The 21,130-nt window shown below is 41.2% G+C and overlaps 2 protein-coding genes across 2 annotated transcripts in view; one reads left to right on the forward strand and one right to left on the reverse strand.

Annotated features, from left to right (window-relative positions):
* Positions 1-1,402: 1,402 nt before the first annotated feature.
* On the reverse strand, positions 1,403-20,136 carry LOC102048321 (betaine--homocysteine S-methyltransferase 1). Its single transcript, XM_055698391.1, has 8 exons — positions 20,012-20,136; positions 16,033-16,165; positions 11,908-12,026; positions 9,793-9,984; positions 9,059-9,206; positions 8,001-8,183; positions 2,838-3,066; positions 1,403-2,323 (listed from the first exon to the last, which is right to left on the reverse strand). The coding sequence occupies exons 1-8, from the start codon at positions 20,048-20,050 to the stop codon at positions 2,149-2,151; spliced, it is 1,218 nt and encodes a 405-aa protein (XP_055554366.1). The 5' UTR covers positions 20,051-20,136; the 3' UTR covers positions 1,403-2,148.
* A 252-nt stretch (positions 20,137-20,388) lies between these two features.
* The window catches only part of DMGDH (dimethylglycine dehydrogenase), a 44,859-nt gene continuing 44,117 nt past the window's right edge, over positions 20,389-21,130 (forward strand). The window contains exon 1 of the mRNA XM_055698390.1: positions 20,389-20,525. Within this exon, the coding sequence (XP_055554365.1) occupies positions 20,404-20,525 (122 nt within the window). The 5' untranslated portion in view covers positions 20,389-20,403. The remainder of the gene's footprint in view (positions 20,526-21,130) is intronic.

A 21,130-nucleotide genomic window follows, 5' to 3' on the forward strand; every position in this document is an offset into this window, starting at 1 on the left:
CAGTAGTGATCCATAAGCACCCTGTCAACTTCTTTTCCTCCCACTATCAATTCCTTCCTAAGCCCAGCCTATGACATGAATCAAATAGAGGTTGTATAGCTTCCCCCTTGGGTCAGCTCTCATTTTGAATGGCTTCAAATAGTCTTTCAAATATTTCTCGTCATTTTTTGTGGCTGTTAAAATAAATACTTTTTAAACTGAGTTTCTAAAAGTAAATGTTTAAAATCCTATCTGATCATCTTCTTAAATACCATGGTTCTTCAGTATTCTGTATAGTGAACTCACTCACTTCAACACAGATTTTTGCATGTTTGTGGACAGTTTAAAAAAAATCAGTCCATCTGCTTATATAGAATATGATGGTTAATCTGTATTCTTTACCACACAAAGTCCCTAAACTGGTAAAGCTTGTTCAAAACACTTCTATCAATTGTAGCTTCTATTTTAAGCCACTTTATCATGCATACGTCTTTAATGCTGTGTGCATTTTGGTGTTGATCAAAGATCTGGCCTTTTTGCTTTGAAGATTTGGCATTATTTCACGGTCTGCAGCGGGAACATCCAGAAGGGCTTAGGAAGAAAAGTTTAATGTAGTCCATATATACCTACATGGATGCTTTCCAAATAATCGACATTTTAAAATACCTGCTTACTTGATTTGTCTACTTTTGGCTTTCATGCAAAATTTCCAGCTACTAACTATTTCAATCTGTTTAAATTTTGGGGAAAGCTTTTTCTAAAATATGTCTGCCAGTAACATTCTGAAAGGGATACCTCAAGTTTCCTATTAAAGTGTAACGTATTTAAATGTTTCCTGAACAGCAGAATATCAACATGGATAGAAATAATGAAATAAGCTTATACATAAAAAGTAGTTCAGCAAAAGCTTTCAACACTTAACTTTGAGAATGACTTTTTCGTAAAGATAGTGGCTTTAACATAGAATAGGTGGGAATGAGATTCTAGAGAGAAACCCAAGTTGTGACATATTTCACAGAAATAAACTATGGAAATGTGTCCTTTATAGGTTCCAAGTATAGTGATAACCCTCCTAAGAAAACCCGTCTCAAGAAATTCAGTGCACAAATGTCCACGGGTTTTATTAACGTAAGTGGACTGACCAGTTTCCTAACAGGGGTTTTCATGTCTTCTAAGATAGATAAGATTCTAGAGTGAATCAGCCAGCTTACAAAAAATCATGGAACGTTCTACTACTGTTATAAACATGAGTTGTATTTTAGGAAGCTTCAGTATTCAAGTGTGATTTTGAGATAACCAAGTGTTTCCAATAAGAGATCTGGAAATCAACTGGATCATTTGAAAACTATTTGTTTCCTGGAGCTATGTTGCTCTGTTTGAGTTCTTAGGATTTAAGGTGTGAAGATAATACAATACTATTCCATCATATCAATTTTAATTTATTAGATTTTTTTTTCAAAGTTCAGAATGATCTCATAAGCCTTTTAGTCTCCAGGGGAGTAAATCCTGTGTACATGGTACCTTGAGATAAAAACAGTGAGTTATTTACCTGTCATTTTTCTTCCCTAGAAGTTATCTGAACCTATCTACTGCATATAAGAAATTCCTGCAAGATCTCATTCTTCTTATCTTTTGATTCCAATTACAGTATTTTCCAGTTTACTTTTATTCTCTGGAAGTCAAGAAAGCAACTACAGATAACCATGTGTCTGAAGCACTGGCAGCTTGTGTGTCCCTGAAGTTGTCCTCCACAAATCTTGAGGTCTGAGGAAGCTCCTACATAATCCCAAACTGAAAACAAATTCAGGAGTGGAAGTCCATTGATACCCTATCTATAGATGGCTTTTACTCTTTCCACAGATAAGTTGAGCCATTTACTATTTTCCATTTATTTTTGTGCCTACCCAGTTAATGGCACCTAGCTAACAGAAGTTCATTTATTATGAGAATCCAAACCTGTGTCTGACTGTGTATTCTTTAAACTATTTGCCCAGAGAAATATTTTATTATCAAAGTTTGACATACTTAATCTGTAATTTTCCTGCATTTTGTCTCTTTCATTACGTGTTAACTGATAAATCAAGAAGGTACTCATCTTCACAGATTTTCTCATGAAGCATGAAATGGTCTCTAGATAAATCATTGTAGCATTTACACAACTGCAGTGGATTAGAACTTCTGTTTCTGGAAGAGCTCCTTCAGCTGTTGTTCACTTGTTGCTTCTTTCTGTTGCATCAGCTCCCTGGCTCCTTTGGTCACTCCCCAGCCATCTGGCCTTGACATTGAAGGACAATATGGCCTGCCTGAAGCAGGCTTCAGATTCTCCCAGTATTCTTTTCTTGCCCTAAAGAATTAAAAGGAAATTGGTGGGGTTTTTTCCAGCACTTCACAATACTAAAGGAAAAGCGGCTTAAACAACCCTTGCAAAGGGTTATCTAACTTGCACAGACTGACTTCGTATTTAGATATGGAAGTATGAATGAAAACATGAAATGAAATGCTACATGTTTAGCAAGTATCCTTTCATCCTTGAAAGGAACACTGTAAGCCACGCACTGCTAGAAGCTGTTTTACAGGAGTCTTACCAGTTTTTGATCTCAACTGTCATGAATAACTTTCACATTAATTCAGATCAAATCTTCATTTTAAAGAAGGATGATAATTTCTGGAGCTCTCCTACTGTCCCTTCACCCCTTTCCCCAATCCCAGATCAGATTTAGTTCTTCAAAATTATTAACACACAGAATGTTTACAGTGATATGTAGACCTCCATATCAGTTAAGCCAGTCTGCTGCATGGACCAATACAAGCCTCTGCAAGGGGTGTGTTGGTCTGCTTTCCAGGTCAGGTATAGATACCTTGCTCTGACCCAGGGTTTGGTATGCATGCTCAGGCTATCGCCCCAGCTACCATGTTTCTCAGAAGCTTCTGGCAAAAATCCTCTTTCAGGACCCAGCTCCTCAGCTATTGCTCGGACATGATATGGCTCAAATCCACAGCAACCTCCAATGTAACGAACTCCTAAGTCATAGGCCTTTCTTGCATATTTTTGAATATCCCATCTGGTTACAATTCTTGGCTCCAGACCTGCAAAGAGGTTCATAGATTAAGTTTATAACATGCTTCATTTCAGCACATTTTTTAGTAAGAAATCACATTGTTTAAACACTTGCACACTGTTTGCAAAACTGGTTGTAGATGTAGATGTACATGTTTGAACTGCCTGAGCTAGAATTAATGATGCGAACTTTCAGAAGTCTAGCTTTCAGATTTTTCTGTGCTCTGCTGAGCTATGCTTGTAAACTTTTTTGGCCTTGCAAAACAGCACCTAATACCTTCTGAGACTGATCAAGCCCTAAATCACATGCTTGCCATTCTGCCAGAGTTCTTAGCTGGAGTACTTTCACTGTTATGCCCATATTTCCAGAGTTCCTAATGAACAATCAAGATCTGGGAAATCTGATTACAGTACTCCAGTTTCTGAAAGGAAAAGGCTTCAGCACACCAGCAACAGGACAAAGCCAGCTCATTATTCCTCAGGAATGCTTACTACACTTTTTTCCATGATCAGCTAGTGTCAGCCAGTTGTTTCAGTGACAGCTGGGATCTGTAGCTATTTGTCAGCCATCCATTACGTAGTTAAAATCCCAGCCATAAGCAGCTTGCTGCCTCAAACCACTCCATTCCTTGTGGAAAGTTCTGTGAGTTGGTAAGTTGGCTCCAATCTTTATTTTGAACCTTTCTTCCTGTTGCAGGTTGTGGTGAGCACAGTGAAGGGATAACAGAGCTGAGAAAAAGGACTTGTGGAAGGAAAGGAAGAGAAAGTGAAAAGAACAAGAAAAAGCATACATCAAAGGGAAGGAGGCACAAGAGTGGCAGAACTGGAAAGAAAAGACCAGGGACTGAAGAAGAAACTTAGAGGAATAAAAATATGGGAATAAAGAAATAAAAATCCTCCCAGTTCTTTATGCACACCTGCAGGCAATGAACCAGCACGGTTATCAGGTGAGTGCAGCATGATGTCTGTGCACTGAACACTCTGCTGGGTAATGAAGCTGTGGTGAGGTAGTAACGTTCCAGCAACACAGCAGAGAGAGAGGATTCTCCTCCCTACATCTTTTCCCAAAAATGCCTAACATGCAAGAAGGTGACGCAAAGCAGAGCTACTCTAAGTCAATGGGTTGTTAACAGACAGGTTCAGCAAATAAAAAGCAGAAGGAGGAAATGTTCTTAAACAGAAAATTACTGGTCTCAGAGGGAAAGACTAAATAAAGGAAAAGTAGATGGTCTGGTATCAGAAGGAAAACCAGATACCTTAGAAAGCTGTTTAAATGAAAGTAAGCTTCTGTACTTTCTCTCACATCTGCAGGAGTGTATCAGAAGCACAAATTCATTATTTGCCTGTCACTCATGTACCATTAAAAAGCTAATGTAACATTGATACAAAATGATCAACAGCAAGAATGCAGCATCTCGCCCTCAATTTATACCTGTATAAGCAACTGAACTCCAGAAGAACAGTACAGAGTGTTGCCCTGTCTTCTCCATTACCCACCCTGTCTCAATCCATAGGACCTGATGAAATGCATCAGCAGGTCCTCAGGGAACTCCCAGATGAAGTTGTTAAGCCATTATCCATCCTGTTTGAAAAGTGGCAGACTGATGAAGTTCCCAGCGACTGGAAAATGGGAAATATACCTCCCACCTTTTCAAAAAAGGAAGACCTGGAGAGATACAGGCTGGTCAGTCTCACCTCTGTGCCCAGCAAGATCAAAGTGAAGATCCTCTGGAAACTCTAAGGCACATGGAAGAGAGAGCTAACATGGAAGAGCGAGCTAAAGAGAGGTGACAGCTAACATGGCTTCACTAAGGGACAATAGTGTCTGACAAATTTGGTGGTCTTCTATGACAGGGTTACAGCATTGGTGAGTAAGGGAAGAGCAACTCACGTCACCTACTTGGACTTGTGCAAAGCATTAGATACCATCCCACACAACATACTTGTCTTTAAGCTGCAGAGACCTGGATTTGATGGGTGGAGCACTTGGTGGATAAGGAATTGGCTGAATGGTGGCACCCAAAGAGTTGTGGTCAATGGCTTGCTGTCTGGGTGGCATTCCTCATGGGTCCATACTGAGACCAGTATTATTTAATACCTTTTTCAGCAACATCGACGTTGGGATTGAGTGCACCCTCAGCAAGTTTGCAGATGACAGCAAGCTCAGTAATGCAGTTGATAATCCAGAGGGAAGGGATGCCATCCAGAGGGACCTTGACAGGCTTGAGAGGTGGGCCTGTGTGAAACCCATGAAGTTAACAAGGCCAAGTGTAAGGTCCTGCACCTGGGTCAGGGCAGTCCCAAACATGGATACAGGCTGCATGAGTGGATTGAGAGCAGCCCTGCAGAGGACTTGCAAGTATTAGTGGATGAAAAACTGAGTACAAGCCCAAATGTACACTCACAGCACAGAAAGCCAACCAAATCCTGCAATTAAATGTGGGCAGCAGGTTGATGGAGGTGATTCTCTCCCTCTACTCTGCTCTGGTGAGAAGCCACCTGGAACAGTATTCAGCTCTGGAGCCCCCAAAATAAAAAATACATGGACCTGCTCAAGTGGATCCACAGGAGGGCCAAGAAGATGATCACAGGGCTGGAGCGCTTCCCCTGTGAGGAAAGGCTGAAAATGTTGGGGTTGTTTAGCCTAGAGAAGATAACGCTCCAGGGAAGAGACCTTATAAAGACCTTCCAGTACTTCAGGGGGGCCTACAGGAAAGATGAAGAGGAACCCTTTATCAGGGAATGTACTGACAGGATGAAGGGTAACAGTTTCAAACTGAAAGATGGTAGACTTAAATTAGCGATTAGGAATAAATTCTTTACTGTGAGAGTGGTGACATACTGGAGCAGGTTGCCCAGAGAAGCTGTGGATGCCCCATGACTGGAAGTGTTCAAGGCCAGTTTGGATGGGTCTTTGAGCAACCAGGTCTAGTGGAAGGTGTCCCTGCCCATGGCAGGGGGATTGGAACTAGATGGTCTTTAAGGTCCTTTCCAACACAAACTCTTCTGTGATTCTATCAATCAGTCCTTGTGCTCCAGGAGTGTAAGGACAGCAACAACCTAACCTCTCTGAAGAAACAGGGATATACCCTGCCATAAGAACTGGCCACACATGTGGTGAAACATGATTGAAACCAAGCAGTATTCTTTGAAAAGAAGTTGCCACATAGATCATGGTTTCGGGGATTTTTCCCTTTCCAAAACTGAGTAACATTCTATTTTGCATGCCTGTCAATGCACTTTTCTTAGCTTTCTTCAGAATTAAACATCTATAGCTTAACAGTTTACGTTAACAATTATAGCAAAAAGATATTTAAATTTTCATTAGTTTTTGATGAGAAGATGGTAACCTGCTCCTAGATCTAGCCCCTCTATATATCTACTCCTGAGATAATTGGGTATGATTTGATTTCTTTCTAAAACATTGCCCTTGCTTAATTGGTGGCATTTCAGGGCAATTGCAGTAACACAGAAGGGAAAACACAAAACTGGAAAAAGTTCTACAGATAAATAAATACTGTTAGCATCTAGGTGCTGGTGTTTGCCAATACAACATAGCCAATGCTTTCCTAGAAACTGACAGCTTGTTGGCCTGTGCAGAGGTTATGTACACTTCAAATATCTAGGTATCTCTTTGTGCATATTGCCTTCCACATAAAACAGTCAGCAGGGTCAGTTTAACAATGATTTACCAAACTGCTTATCTGCCGTTAAGTGATCAGTTGCTCCTTCTGGGTATGCAAAACATTCACAGAACCAGCCTTCTCCAATTGCCTCATGACATTTCTGAAAGTTGAGACTTCATACAGATTGTTTATAACATAGAAGTCAAGAGCGATAACAAACCAAAAACTGAATTCTTCAATTCACTTGATTACTTACTGCATCTGTTCTATCTTTTTTTTTGCTTGCAATCAGAGCAGTTATATGAAGGACTGAATAGGATAAATGAGTTCCTAACACTTTTAAACATCCCAAAATATCTTCACAACTCAGACATGTCATTATCATTTAACGAGCCTCAGGCTCATGCTTTGTTCTTTCTCCTTTGTTTATGTAAAGACAACAATTTAAAAAACAACCCTCATCACATATGTCTCTCAATTTTTTTGCTACAAATTCAAGTTTCATGTATTTTAATACCTTATTTTATAGTTTGATCATGAAGAGTGTATGATACCTGAAAATTAAAGCATTTTTCTAATAGATTTCAAAATGTTTAGGCTGATTTTGTCCTCTTGTCATAAAGAGATGTGATCTTCTAAATCCCAGGTGGAAATAAGCCCTAAATACACAAGCCTTACATACACATGAAGTGGCTGAATCTTTCAGTCTTCATAGAATTTCTCCTGAGCTTACCTGTGATGAATCCATCTCCAAACTGCTCATCCATTTATTAGTAACACCAAAGAACATGCTCCCTCTTCTGGTTTCTCTCTGATCTCACTTACAGTAGACAGTTACACTTGCAAGACTGAACCATTATGAATGCCATAATCGTACACCTATATACAGTTGTGTGTATGCATTGTACATTAAATCCCTACACAGGTAAACATTATAGGTCTTGTGGAACAGACGTCACAAGCCAGAATGCTGGGGGTTCCTTAGTGTATTTGCTCTTGTTCATTTCTTTGGACTTTTCATAGCTGTCCTGAACAAGGTTCTGTAGCATGAGGAAAACCTACATTTTTTAACTGGGTTTAGGTTGTGGCACTTCAACCATTTTCTTCACAATGGCACTTTCAGTCACATGCTGTGATACTACTGAAGTACTCTCACTATGTGGATGATCTTTAATGCAATATTTCACTGCAATCTCTCTATGGAAAATGCTAGACAGGGTAACTGGGACTCATCCTGTTGTATGGAAGGACACCTTGCAGTATTAAGCTTCCTAAAAGCTGAGGAAAAAAAAGAACAGACAATAAAAAAAAATTAAAAAGAGATACCCTTGTCTTACCAAAGGGAAATTCTGGAAGATCAATAAACCCTTGCTTTCCACAATCCGGTGTATGGAAAGCAAGTGGCTGGGACATGAGGTGGGCTTTCAGTTTAGCAGCCTGCAAGCCCTCTTTCATCAGTTTAACTGTTTCCAGGGAGGTATCTGGATCAAAATGGCAGTTGACTCCAACAATAGAAGCACCTAGGAGGAAAAAAATAACTAAAATCATATCTCCCCAAGAACTGAAAAGTGAAAGTTCTTAGCCACAGCTCTCTAGAAGCAGAGCAGCCCATCTTTACACCAGCATTCTGAAAACAAGGCAGTTGGGTTACAGCCAGCCTCAACTCTCCTGACGCTGTCCATTTACATCTCAGTTACACTCCTCTTTACCTTCCTTATGATGAATCACATCTCCCATCCTCAGCTGCTTCTTTTGTCAGTGCTTAATCAGTGAAGACTGATTACGTACAGCCACATCTGCAAGTAGCTAGCAGGTTCCTAACACAGGTTCTGCCTTTGGATTTCAACTCCAACGGAAAAGAGTAGTTCAGAACAGATATAATAAACCCCTATAGCATCATTCATCACGCCCCTGATTAATTTCTTCTGTGCTTCCCCTTGTCCTGCAGAAAACACAGCCTTTGATGGGCAAAAAGGCTGATTTTTCATCATCTTATTCTCTTATCCTGGGTTTGAGCTGCGCTCTTCACATTTCTAAAAACATGAGCAGAGAATCAAAGGTGGCTTGGAATTCTGCATACATTTCCAGAATCTGGGGTTGGCTCTGTAACCAAATATGAGTAGGTTTAGGATTTTGCTCTTTTAGAATCATCTGCCTGTGGCTATTGCTGCCAATACCATCCTGGCTAACCAGGATTTATAGCTGCATTTTCCTATGTTTTTTTTTTACAAGGCTGTTCTAGTAAAGTACACATAAGAACTTTTCTACAGGGTCAAAACTTCTACCAGATATAACTGGGAAGCTACCTACTTGAAATACACATCCATTTATCTCAATACTTCAGGACTGTACTTTGTTCCATGCTTTTCAAGGGCATATTAAACCAGATTCTTACCAGCCTTTACCAGTTGGACAGCACACTGCCCAGGGGGCACGCCATGCATGTCTCCTTCTGGACCAATGCACATTGTAGCTGCAACTGGCTTTCCAGATTCTTTTAGAACTTCAACTGCCCAGACAGCCTCTTCAACATGTTCAAAATACTGAAAGAAATTAAAACTGGGCTACTTTTCTTTCTCGAAGATTAAGCATAAACACCTTAACCCAGACCCCAAATTCACCAGCAGTATGACTTGATTCTTTTCTGAATTACACAAAAAGAATTTGAGTTCACTGCCTACACGGCTAAAAAAGGATTTTAAAAAGTCAGTTACAAATAAATAATAATACTCTTGTTTCAGAATAAGAATGTCCGTAAAGAGGTTAATTAGGGATTTTCCCCAGTGAATTGTTTTCACCTAGAAAAGTCACCTTAGGCTGATTGCTTGTGGTGTATGGGAGGAAATAGGAACTAGTCAAGATCATATTAATCTATCCTTTTTGTACCAGTACCAAATCTGACTTGACTGAGGTAGAAATTTAGGTTTCAAGGTCCTATTCTAGGACGCCTGCAGATGCTGCTGTGCATTTAGAAAAATGCCTGATACTACTGGAATAAAAGTGTAACAGAAAATGTTAAAGGAGGCTGCAATATATACTTGTACCCCCTCAAGTAGACTAGACATCTTAAAGTTAACACTGAGCCAGTTGAAGTAATGTACTTTTTTTTTTTTTTTTTTACAGATTTACCTCTGCAATTAAGAAGTCTACATTCTTCTTCATAAAGACATCCAGTTGCTTTCGAAAGGCTGCTTTAACCTCTGCTTTATCTTTGCAGCTCAGGTATGACGGTGTTTGACTGACTCCTCCAGCCACTAAAGCATCACCTTCGTTAGCCACTTCTCTTGCAATGTCACAAGCAGCTTCATTCACTTTCTGGCACTGTACAAATATGGATTATGTCAGTTTCAGAGCACAAAAACAACAAAAAGAGCCAAAAGCCACAATGTCTTCATAGTCTTTTTATGATTTACATTTATTTTTTAATAATATTGATTAGGAAGATCAGCATCTGTCAAAAAAATAAAAAACATTAGGAAACAAATTCTTGCCACCTCTAAGTTATTGTATTATCAAATACTACAAAACTATGTCACCTTTAATACATCTTACACAAATAATCTATGAAAAGCAAATATTTCGTGTGAAGTGGAATTATCTTTGCCTCTTGGCAAAGGAGTTACACTTAAGTGTACGCTTTTATTTTGACATTTTGTGGGTAGAAAACAAAATACGTAGTAATTTCAGTTGATTTTTTAAATGTTCTTTTACTATTTTGATAATTTTCAAAATTTAGGATAAAATATTAGTACAGTTATTTAAGGCATTTTAAATAAGATATAATTAATTATCTGATATTAAAGTTACCAATTTAAGAATAGTAAAGGGAAACATGACTAATTAATCACCTAGACTGAAAGACACATTCCTTCTATACCTAAATGAGGATGACCTGAACAGTTTGTGAAAAAGAAGTTAAGCTGGGAAAAAAAGATTTTGGAAAAAGAATCATTATTTGGGATAGCTAAGAAGTACTGATTAGAGCAGGTTTCTCTGCAGCACATGGACTACTTAGAATCTACATAGGTTTCTCTGAGCTGGAAGTGTTCCATGACTGCCTCAAAAGATCCAGCTGATTTTTAAAGGTGTTGCAGACAGTCTGCCACTTGCACTTGTACTCAGGTACATATCTGGGAGCTCCAGGAGGTGGAGGCATAAATCAGCTAAAGCCTGGAGGAACCTCCTTCTACAACTAGCAGCAAATCAATCTTGAAAGCTTTGCTACAAATGCATTCTCAATACCAGGTGCTCTCCAGGCCCCTATAATTCTGCATGGCAGCAAGAGTTGCAGCACGGCTTGTTCCAGAGGCACTGTGTTTCTAAGACTATCACTTCAGACATTTTAATGTTGCATCTATTGAATGTAATGGTACAGCATTTCAGATAAATTTGGTCATACAACATTTTGGGATGACCTCTTAACTAAGCCTCAAGTGTTTCCCCAGTGTCCAGATTGTTCTAGTTTCTGACTTGGGATACTGTCACAGTTACGACGATACTCCTTCCTCCCTGCCTCATGGAGGATCTCTTCTATTTTGCAGAGGTTGAAATAGGTAGTAGGGCCAAATAGGAAAGGATCAGAGAAAACACTCAGTGGCAAACCTTCTAGTCTCAAAGGAACTACCTAGAAATGTTTGTGCCAGAAGTCCCAGTGGAGCTGGGACCTGCATCTAGTGAACACACCCAACATCCTGCAAGTCCTTTGTGTAGGGGGTTAGAAAACACCAACATGGTACTTCCATTGCAGTAACAATTACCCTTACACGTGAGAAGGGGAATATTATCACAGCATATACCTTGGATTTTTTAGTTGTTACTTTATGATTCTAAAAAACATTAGGCACTCATTCTCTAGGATTCTTCACCATTTTTGCACATGATTTGCTTCTCCGGATGTTAAAGCATTTCTTTTTTTCACTGATTTTGCTCTCTGCACTCAGTCCTCCCTATACTCCTTGTATCAAAACTCCAGTAAACTCATCTCCTCAGATGGGAAAAATGATGTGGGCATGCCCTTTCCTCTCTTCATCCTTGCCCCATTTTGGTTTTTTGTTTGGTTTTTTTTACCTTTAACCTTGTCTTTCTTGCTATTTCAAACGCTGAAATTGCGTCATCTCATTCTACGGTCCTCAAATATAGCCAAAGCTGTTATGACAAATTGAAAGTACTTGATAATTTCTCTGCTAAACTTTCTGAAACTAATCCATTTATTTCATATCTCCATCAAAATAGAGTTTTACTCACACTTATTTTCTCAGCTACGTAATTGCCTCTGTTCTCTAGTTTGTCCTCGCTGGCATAAAAGGTGAATGCCTGCAGAACATTGGATCCAGCTCTGAGGAATTCCCGGTGAAGCTGACGAACTGCAAAGAATTAAAAGAGACAAAGAAAAGATGTTTAGTACAGCTATTACAGTTGTTATCCCAAAATTAAATGTTTATTGAAGTAATGTTTCTGTAAAATAAGTGATTCTGTGTTTACTAGAAGAGCCATTATGAGAGAATAGCAGCAGTACCCCAGTCTGTTTAGAATTCCTTTCTCCTCACTCTCAGAACGTTAGGTAGAAAAGTTTCTCCTTAAGTATTCTCTGCTAAGAATGACTGAAGATTTCCATTTAGTTTATTCAGTTTTACGTGCTACCTTGCCTTTCTTTTACTTTTTGCAGTCCTTCGGACCTCTCAATTCTAATATTGTGGCAACAAATTAAGGGACAAGATGATTTTTATATGGAAGAATACAGTGTTCCAGTACCTTCTCTATTTTGTATTTTCTAGTTTTCTCCCCATACAAAACTCTAGCTAAGCCTAGTCAGCCAATACCAAAGCTCTACTTTGCTAAAAACACCCTTAATTAAAAGATGATTTTTTTTGCTCCAGAAAAGTGACTTGCAACAAAGACTTAATTCTTCTGCTAAGTCAGCACACAATGATTTTACTACAGAGCCAATACTTCTTTTAAATGGTTGTCATTACTTTTCATTGACAAATTTCCTACATTAGGACTTTGGGAACAGGCTCTGTAATGGTAGCTCTGCCTTCATCACTGGAAGCATACACTGCAAGTACACTGCAATCATCACAGCAAGAACAGAACAGGAGCTTTCAAAATATATATATATTTATATATATAAAGCGCCTATCACCATATTGATAAAAATCCTTCGGAACCATTCTTGACAGAAGAAGTAAGAACAGGAGTAATTTTATATGTATTCCCATAGAATAATAGTAATTTCTAGAACACTACTGATCATGTAAAACAGAGTTAAAATGCTCAACAGCTTATAGCAAATACAGGAATAATTTATTCCCTAGATACTGTACACAGACACAAGAACATTGCAGTTTCTGCAGCAGATGTTTGGAAAAGTTTTCCTGAAGTTCTGGTTTATCATACCTCATTGTCTATTGACAATCTGTGTCATTAGAGAAATGTGTGAATGCATCATGAGAATAAAATTACTCCCTTCAGTTGCAACAGATACAGCCTCCTATGCCAGAGAAGCTCAAATGCAGTTTGCGTTGCTAGGGTCAATCTGCCTACACACAAGCATATCTGCCTTGCTCTTCATCACAGTACAGTATTTAATTTGTAATTACAGCCTTGGGTAACCACACTGTGATTTAACACAATGCTGCTTTTCTCAGTAGTCACAAACACCTAGCCAGGAACACACATCACAGCAGATCTACAGCTCAAAAAATCCTTGGCATCTACCTGAATCACCAGGGTCTAATTTCAGTCCTACAACTTTTATGCAGAGTCAAAACATTCCTAGTGCAGCGATATTATTTTTCCTACAGGTTATTGATCCCAACTAAAAGCGCTGTCTCTGTATGTTTCTATTATTCTGCAGTTCGTTTTTCTGTTCTTCTCCATAAGAAATCATCAATGAAATCTAGTTAGGAAATGGGACAAGGGAAAAAGAACCTCAAATATTTTCACAAATGCTCTATGGCATTTCCGTAATAAACCACGTTTGTTTACCCCCATGGTTAGTGGTCTTTAAATATGGTTCTTGCATGCCTAGAAGAATGCCTAGGATTTCAGTGAATAAGAATGGTGACATAGGTAGGCAAATGAAACATATTCTAACACATGCAAATAAGGTACTTCATATCCCAAACCGTCAGGTATGTGAACAGCACTCTTGAATGACTCTTGACATTTTGACAGAAAGAAATATCAGCCTGAATCTTACTCAACCCCAAGGAAATAGTTCTTAGTAGAAGACACTGTTACTATTACAAAGCTCACAGCAGTCTGCCCTACCAAACCCCCTAAACCACTGTAGTTTACTTCTTGTGTGACTTCCAGTGCATCACTGAAACTGTTTTCCTCCAGCATTTGAGAAATGGGAATAACAGGCACATATGAAGCTAAACAATTATTAACAATTATTAACAATTTGATGTGTTTTAGGAGTCAGATGTGTAACACAGTTTTCATTTCAATCCTCCACGAGCTGGACAAATGACAGAGTTAAGCTGGCAGAAGATGCATGTTGCTCACTATAGAACAGTATCTGACCTGGCTCAGAAGAAATATTTAGATCTCATTTCCAAACGTATGGCATTTCTAAACAGTCTGGCAAACTTCTCTCTTGCAATGGAGATAATGGCTTTGAACTCAGTCTTTTCTTTCTCTTTCTCCCTCAGTGCATTCTCAGAACCTCTCTCCTTACAAAGACAAGGTGCTCTGGTAGTTGTACAGTTTTCACACCAGCTGGCTCAGCCACCTGCTCCCTCTGTTCTTTACACCTGCTTTCAAAGTAACATGACCTTTGAGCATGCAGGAGCAAAAAGCAGTAATAGAGGGGAGGCAGCACACTGTATGAAAAGAAATGAAGACATTTCCAGTGAAAGGTGTGTTTATAAATAGCCTATTCTTGCAAAAATTTTATTACTACGTTACAGACACGGGCAATATCTTCTAGCAGATCAGTAGTAATTATTAGAAGACTGGATCCTAATCTATGACTACTGATCACTAATTTAAAGCAAATCTGTGTGCCAGTTTAGCCAATATAAGACATCTGCAACTGCTTCCGTGCAAGGCAATGTCTTGCATTCCCCATGGACTGACACCTGCACTTCTCAAAAGGGCATGTGGACAGGGTTGAGGGCTTTTGAGGTGCAAAATAAGTAAGCAAAGGGAAATAAAGATCATGGGATAAATCCCATGATTTGTAAGATTGAATGTGTAAGGGCAGACAAAGATAAAGGTGGAGAGAAACAGAGGGGTGATGGGATGTCTCTTTGGGACATGAGAGTCAGCGAATTAGGTCATCACCCTCTAAATCTTAGCTGAAGCTCTGCATTATCTAAGGCTGCCCATTACCCTAAGTCAGGCATTCTACACATACAATGACACTTGAAGGCTGAGATTCATTAGGATGAATAGACAGGTAAGATGTACAAAGCAGTGTAAGAGAGAAGGCTAAGATCTCTCTCTCCTTCTTCCCTTCCTCTTCCTTCTTCCCCTGTATAGAGGAAAAAGACTGATTTGGAAGCAGAAAAAATAAAAAAAAAGAAGAGTATTTTATTTTCCCTACGATATTCTGAATTGGCTTGTGGGATTCACTGGACATCATATTGCTAGGGCAAATGCTTTCTTGTAATGAAGCATACATAAATAGATAATAGCATCTCCTCTTACACTATATATGCTAAATATATATATATGAAATATATAATCTTTATGCTGGAATGATTGCTTGTTTTGTCTCCATCCACTTTAAGAGAGTTACTCCATTAAATGTTTATTGCAATTCTTAGGTTTTAGGGTTTATAATTCTCGTTTCACAGTGGAGCCACATACATTAAATACTCCTTTTCCACTCCATTGTTTATTAAAAGTTGCAATTTTCCTGAAAGAATTAATAAACAAAGTACATGAATTTATAACCACATAAAAGTCACAGAATGACTAGAACACAACGAAACAGAATTCTGCAGTTAACTTTCTCACAAGATGATTTAAATAAGTCTTCTATCAGCTCAAGGTCAGACTGGGCAAATCCAAGAGGGAGAAATGATTGCATGTTATTAAATAAAAAAATACCATATTTGATAAAAAAGTCCCTGGGCTGAAAATTATTCAAGACTGGGAGAACATTCTGGAGAGGTATCAGTGTAAGTTTGCACTTCTCGTACTCTTTCCCAGCCATCTGCTTTTGGCCAGTGTTACATGAAGAACGAGCAAGATGAGCATCTGGTCTATAGATTCTTAGGCGGTTCTTAACAGTGTAATTCTACAGTGTCAAGGAACACTTCTATTTAAAAACTTCCTGCAAGTTACTAGGTATTTATTATTTATCCAACCAGGTTTACATTCACTATAGGATTAGAATTTCCCAGTAAAACTGACCTGCTTCTGGGTGTTCTACTGTTGCTTCAGGAGTCCAAGGCCCAGCTTTTACGTACCCCCTCTTTTCAAGAGCAAAGACAAATCCTCCATCTCCAATCACAATTTCTCCAGCATCTAAGCGCTGTAGAATACCCTGAAGAAAGCAGGAGGAAACTTTAACAATTACAGTTCTTCAGTTTTTTGGGCTTCCTCTGTTGCCATTTCCTGTATTTGCAAAGCAGACATAAGTATTTGTGCGCTACCAGAAACATCTTCACCATAACAAAAAGTAATAAATTTCCTTCTTATAGTTCTTTTTCAAGAATGGTAGATGGTCTTTTTGCAACACAATGATTTACTATGTGCATATATATTACATTAGACTTTTCATTAGTCAGTTTCATTGTATTCCAGAGGTATAGTCCCCAGAAGCAGAAGTCAATGGTCCAATTCTATTCCTATGAAAGTAAAATACCACCTCAAATTCTCCTACAAAATATATGACAAATTTCTTAAAATAAAACCAGTAGTATCACTGACCTCATTTTAGCTCATTGGGTCTTTATAGCTGTAGCCTCAGCACAAGTAGCTTGTGACACAAGACGGCACAAGAGGCATCATAGGAAAGTAAGCATGTAACGTTTTCCTGCCAAGTAACATCTCTAAATGCTGGCCTCCATTTTCTGACAGAGTTTTTACTGGCCTGGGTTTGCTTACGTAGACTTGAAAGAATATCCTGCTTGTTTTGCACAGCCCTGAAATGTTTCAAGATACCACAAACCTTTCAGCACCCTGTGATTAACCTTGCTTCTGCCTTGAACTAGATGCTAAGGCAAGGAAAGTGATTTTTTTTTTTGTTTAATTGAAAAACATGAGAACAACATATACAGGTTGCACCTAATATATATATATTTATTGCTTTCATTGCTTCATTAGCTGGTTCAAATTTCCAGCTCAAATTTTGTTCCAATGGTACAAAAAAAAGTACTTTGCTTTTATGCTCAGTAGGACTAATTTCTGCAATTGGGTTACAACCATAACTCTACTTACTTTAAAAAGTTGACAAACACAGGCCCATTACAGTAACAAAAGTAGTATATACAGGAAAAGAATTAATCCAAGGTAAGGCTGAAATTTCCCTCTGTAGTTACATTTTCTTGATGGCACACTAGCATTTCAGTAGATGAAATTTGAAGGAGTAGGAAAAAGAAAAGCCTTATGGACATAGAGTTGAGCGTGGTTTTCATGCTGAGAGGAAGAATTTTTTGACAGTTAGCCTCCAGCCTTTAGTAGATAAAGCTTTCCTGATACTTTCTCCTTCATTAATTCAATTATCTCACACCATACATCTAGAAAAAGCAAACACAACATCTCTGCACCAGATTTCAGGCAGGATGAGAGTATGCCTTTCCAACAAGAACGCACACTGTGCCCGTTGGGCCAGTTCCACTACCAAGCATACTTGGAGGCTACAAAGCCTGGGTGAGAGGGTTGGCATTTTAGGCTCAAGCACTGACCCTGCAGCAAGGTGGTGGGACTTCTCTGTACAGTGTGGCTGTATATGAGCTAGGCCAAGCGTTGGCTTGCAAACCTCTGCATTACATTCCATTGCATACTGTGGACTTGCCAAAATATTGACCCAATTAACTTTATAACTTTAATAAAGTGTGCAAGCTTTTATCTTTATTTCAGCAGTACCAGGGCAAAACTCAATTGGCAGTATGCAATCTCCAAAACTCAAGTATTTTCAGACAGTCATAACTGGTACGCTCACTATCAGGGTGATTATGTTCTAAGTGTAAATGTTAGGAGGCTTTGTAGAGACTGCATTTGCAATTAACTTGCAGTTGTAACAGAATGCCTCAACTGGGGCCGGAGAAAGGGACCCAAGGGGTCCCTGGTAGAGTCCCGGCTTCTTCTGGCTGCCAAGGCATCCTGTATGGACAAAGCCTGCCTCAAAATTTTAATATGCAGAGAACAGGACTGTGCAGGAAAAAAAATTAACATGCAAGCAGCCTCAGTCATTGCTTGTTAATGGAACATTAAGGAATAGATAGATCATACACAGATATTATATTTAAATGCAGTACAATTAACAGATTTTTTTTTTCTTTTAACAAGTCACTGCTAGGATTTAACAGCAAGTTTTCTTCACAGTTCTAGCTTTTTTAAACTGCATTTTAAAATGATCTTCACTTTTGACACACAGAGGCAACATAACCCATGACGGAATAGAACACAGCATCCTAATACATAATATACTGTGATACATTAAACCTAGCATTGGGGCATCTAATAGATGATTAACTATTAAGCATAAAATACTTAACACAAACCTATTTTGTCAGTTCAGACTGGCTTAAAATGGAAATTTAACACATTTTTACTTCACCAATTTTACTTTCTTTATACTGTGTAAGATACTATATATGCTGGTTGAACAAAAAGTTCAGCATATATATTGTTTTGTTCTGTCCCAGAGACCTACAGCTGTGTGCTCATGTCTAATCCAGACCAAAACTGTACTGTCAGGTGATCTGCTAGTACACAGATCTGGTACTAATAAATAGTATCTATAAAAAGCTAACAAAGGCTTTTTTGAGCTAGCTTTTCACTGCTTTACTTTTGCTACCATGAATGAAGTTGCACCACACAGTCTATACATCTATCCCTGGAAAGACTGCAAATGTCTTTATAAGGATATTCCCTTAACCGCCTTTAGGAATGTAACTCAAACATGTAAAAGAAAAGCCTGCTTGGTCCATCTATATCCTACCTTTCCATTAGTGGAAAGAAAAAAAAATACCTCAAAACAACTATTCAGATCTTAGGTGAGCCCTCAGAGAGAAGCTTCTCTCTGTCCACTGCCTGCAGGGGGAACTGACGGCAATCGCCTTCTGCTAGGTGTCTGAAGTTAGGTGGCATGAGTATGTGCCAAAAAATAAGTAGAACCAACACCTCCCTGCCTCCTTCATTTATAACTGATGTATCTGAAAGGCCTGTAGCTCATAGACTTCTTCACACACCCTTCTGTTCTCTAACTCTAGACTTAAATGCTTACATAAAAACAAGCAAAACTGATCCAGAGCAAGAACTCTCCTATTAATGGTAACAGTGTCCTTCTGAATGGAAGACAGAATACATGATTCCCAAGCAGCAGTACAGGGTAGGAGTACCAGTGTATGTCAGAGAGTTTGATTTAGGCATTGCTCATGTTTGCCTTAAGGGGCAGCGTGGCAGATCCCTTCTTATGCTGGCTTATTTCTTTAGCTAAATGAGGGTGCAAAGGTCATGTATACATCAGAGACTGCACTGGTATTAGAAACACCGTTGGTATTCAGTCATATAAATCAAAATAAGTGCAATCAGGGGCTTTTAAATAGAGCTGGCAGGATGCTGAAGATAGAAATTGCATCCACTGATGGTTTATGCTTAAAATATTTACAACTTTAATGTGTTGCAAGCACTGCTTAGTTTGCATATCAAAGAATATTAAGCAAAACAGTTTTGAACTTTGGTGGCTCCAGTCTATGTGTTCAGAGAAGTGAAAATTCTATAAACTGTAACAGCATAAAAGTTCAATGTAATCTATCTGTCTCATAAGTGTCCAAATGTGTTCAACGGCTCACTACTGGACAGGTAGAGTTATTATTATGGCCTTACTTCAGCTTTTCACAATATGACCTTACCTGCAGAAATACCGAGACCCAGAAGGGAAGTTAATGAAGTTCAGCAGCAGCTCCCCGCTACGCCTCCGGGCAGGGCGCCGGGCAGGCAAGCGCGGCGGCGGGGCGCGGCGGGGTCGCGGACCGAACCGGCGGCCCGGAGCCGAGCCCTGCCCGTGCCGCCGCGGGGCCGCTCACCTCTGCCGCCCGGTGCCGCCGCGGCCGGGGCACGTCTCCCGGCGCCCCTGCCCCTGGCCGGCCTGCGGAGCGGGACGGACCCGCGGGGAGCAGAGCGCCGGGGCTGAGCGGGGGAGGGAGGTGGGAGAGTCAATTACCCGTTTCCCCTGTTTCGTGGTCTTCCCGATCGGCAGCATCTTCCTCGCTCAGGGACGCCGGCTGCCCGCCCCCGCCCCGACGGCTCCGCACGACGCTCGACACCCGCCGAGCCCTCGGGCCGCACTTTATAGCCCGGGGAGGAGGCGGGCCGCAGTGGGCAGCGCTGTGGGCGACACCCCCGGGCGGCCCGGCCCCCGACCCCGCCGGGCGCCCCGGCCCGGCCCGGGGCCGCTCCGCGCCCCCCGGCCGCCCCCGCCTCAGCCCAGGGGCGGGCCGGCGCCCTCCCTCCGCGAGGGCTGGCCGGGGCGGGGGCAGGGACGGGCCGGGGCGCCGTCGGGCGAGGCGCGGCGCCAGCGCTGCGCATCCCTGCTGCGGGCGGGCTGTGTGCGGGATGAGCGCGGTGCTGCGGGGCGCCCTGCGGCGGCTGCGCCCCCCCCGCGGCGGCGGCCGGCCCGACCCCCCGGCGGCGGCTGCCCTGCGGCCCCTCGGCGGCGGCGCGGGCGCCCAGGGGCGGTGAGTGCGGGCCGGGCTGTGCCGGGAGGGCGGGGGGCGGCGGGGAGGCGCGGGCAGAGTAACCTGCCGGTAGCGCTGCCGGCGGGGGCTGTGTGGGGCGGCGGGCGCGCCCCGGGTGCGCCACCGGCGGCAGGCCGAGACCACCGGGCCGCGCCCTCTGGGGCCGGGGCGCATCTTCCGCCGCGCCCCGCGTTGCGGAGTGTGACCCAGCGCCGGCCCCGGGTGAGCGCGGAGCCGGTCTGGGGAGAACCCACCTCGTCTGCCGGGCCGCTCGGTGAGCAACGCATTGCCGGTGTGAGCTGGCACGGGCAGACATCGGGGTGAACCGCGTAGTTCATTGGGAAGGTACCCCCGGGATTCCTGCTGGGCTCCCGCGTTTGGAAGGAAAGGTTTGACAAGGGTGGAAAGTCCAGTGAGGAAATCTCAAACTCACAGCGCAAAAGCATGAGGAAAGCCTCTGCGCTTGACCTTGGTTACTGTGTGCCTCAGAATTCAGTAGAGGAGCCGGTGTAGGTGTCTGTCTCACATCTGGCTGTTAAACAGCTTACTGTTAAGTTGCAAAAATTAATAGGTAATCTCAAAAAAGAACTCGCGCATGCGTGTGG

The sequence above is a fragment of the Falco cherrug genome, chromosome Z, assembly GCF_023634085.1.
Source record: "Falco cherrug isolate bFalChe1 chromosome Z, bFalChe1.pri, whole genome shotgun sequence".
In the NCBI taxonomy this organism is placed as follows: Eukaryota; Metazoa; Chordata; class Aves; order Falconiformes; family Falconidae; genus Falco; species Falco cherrug.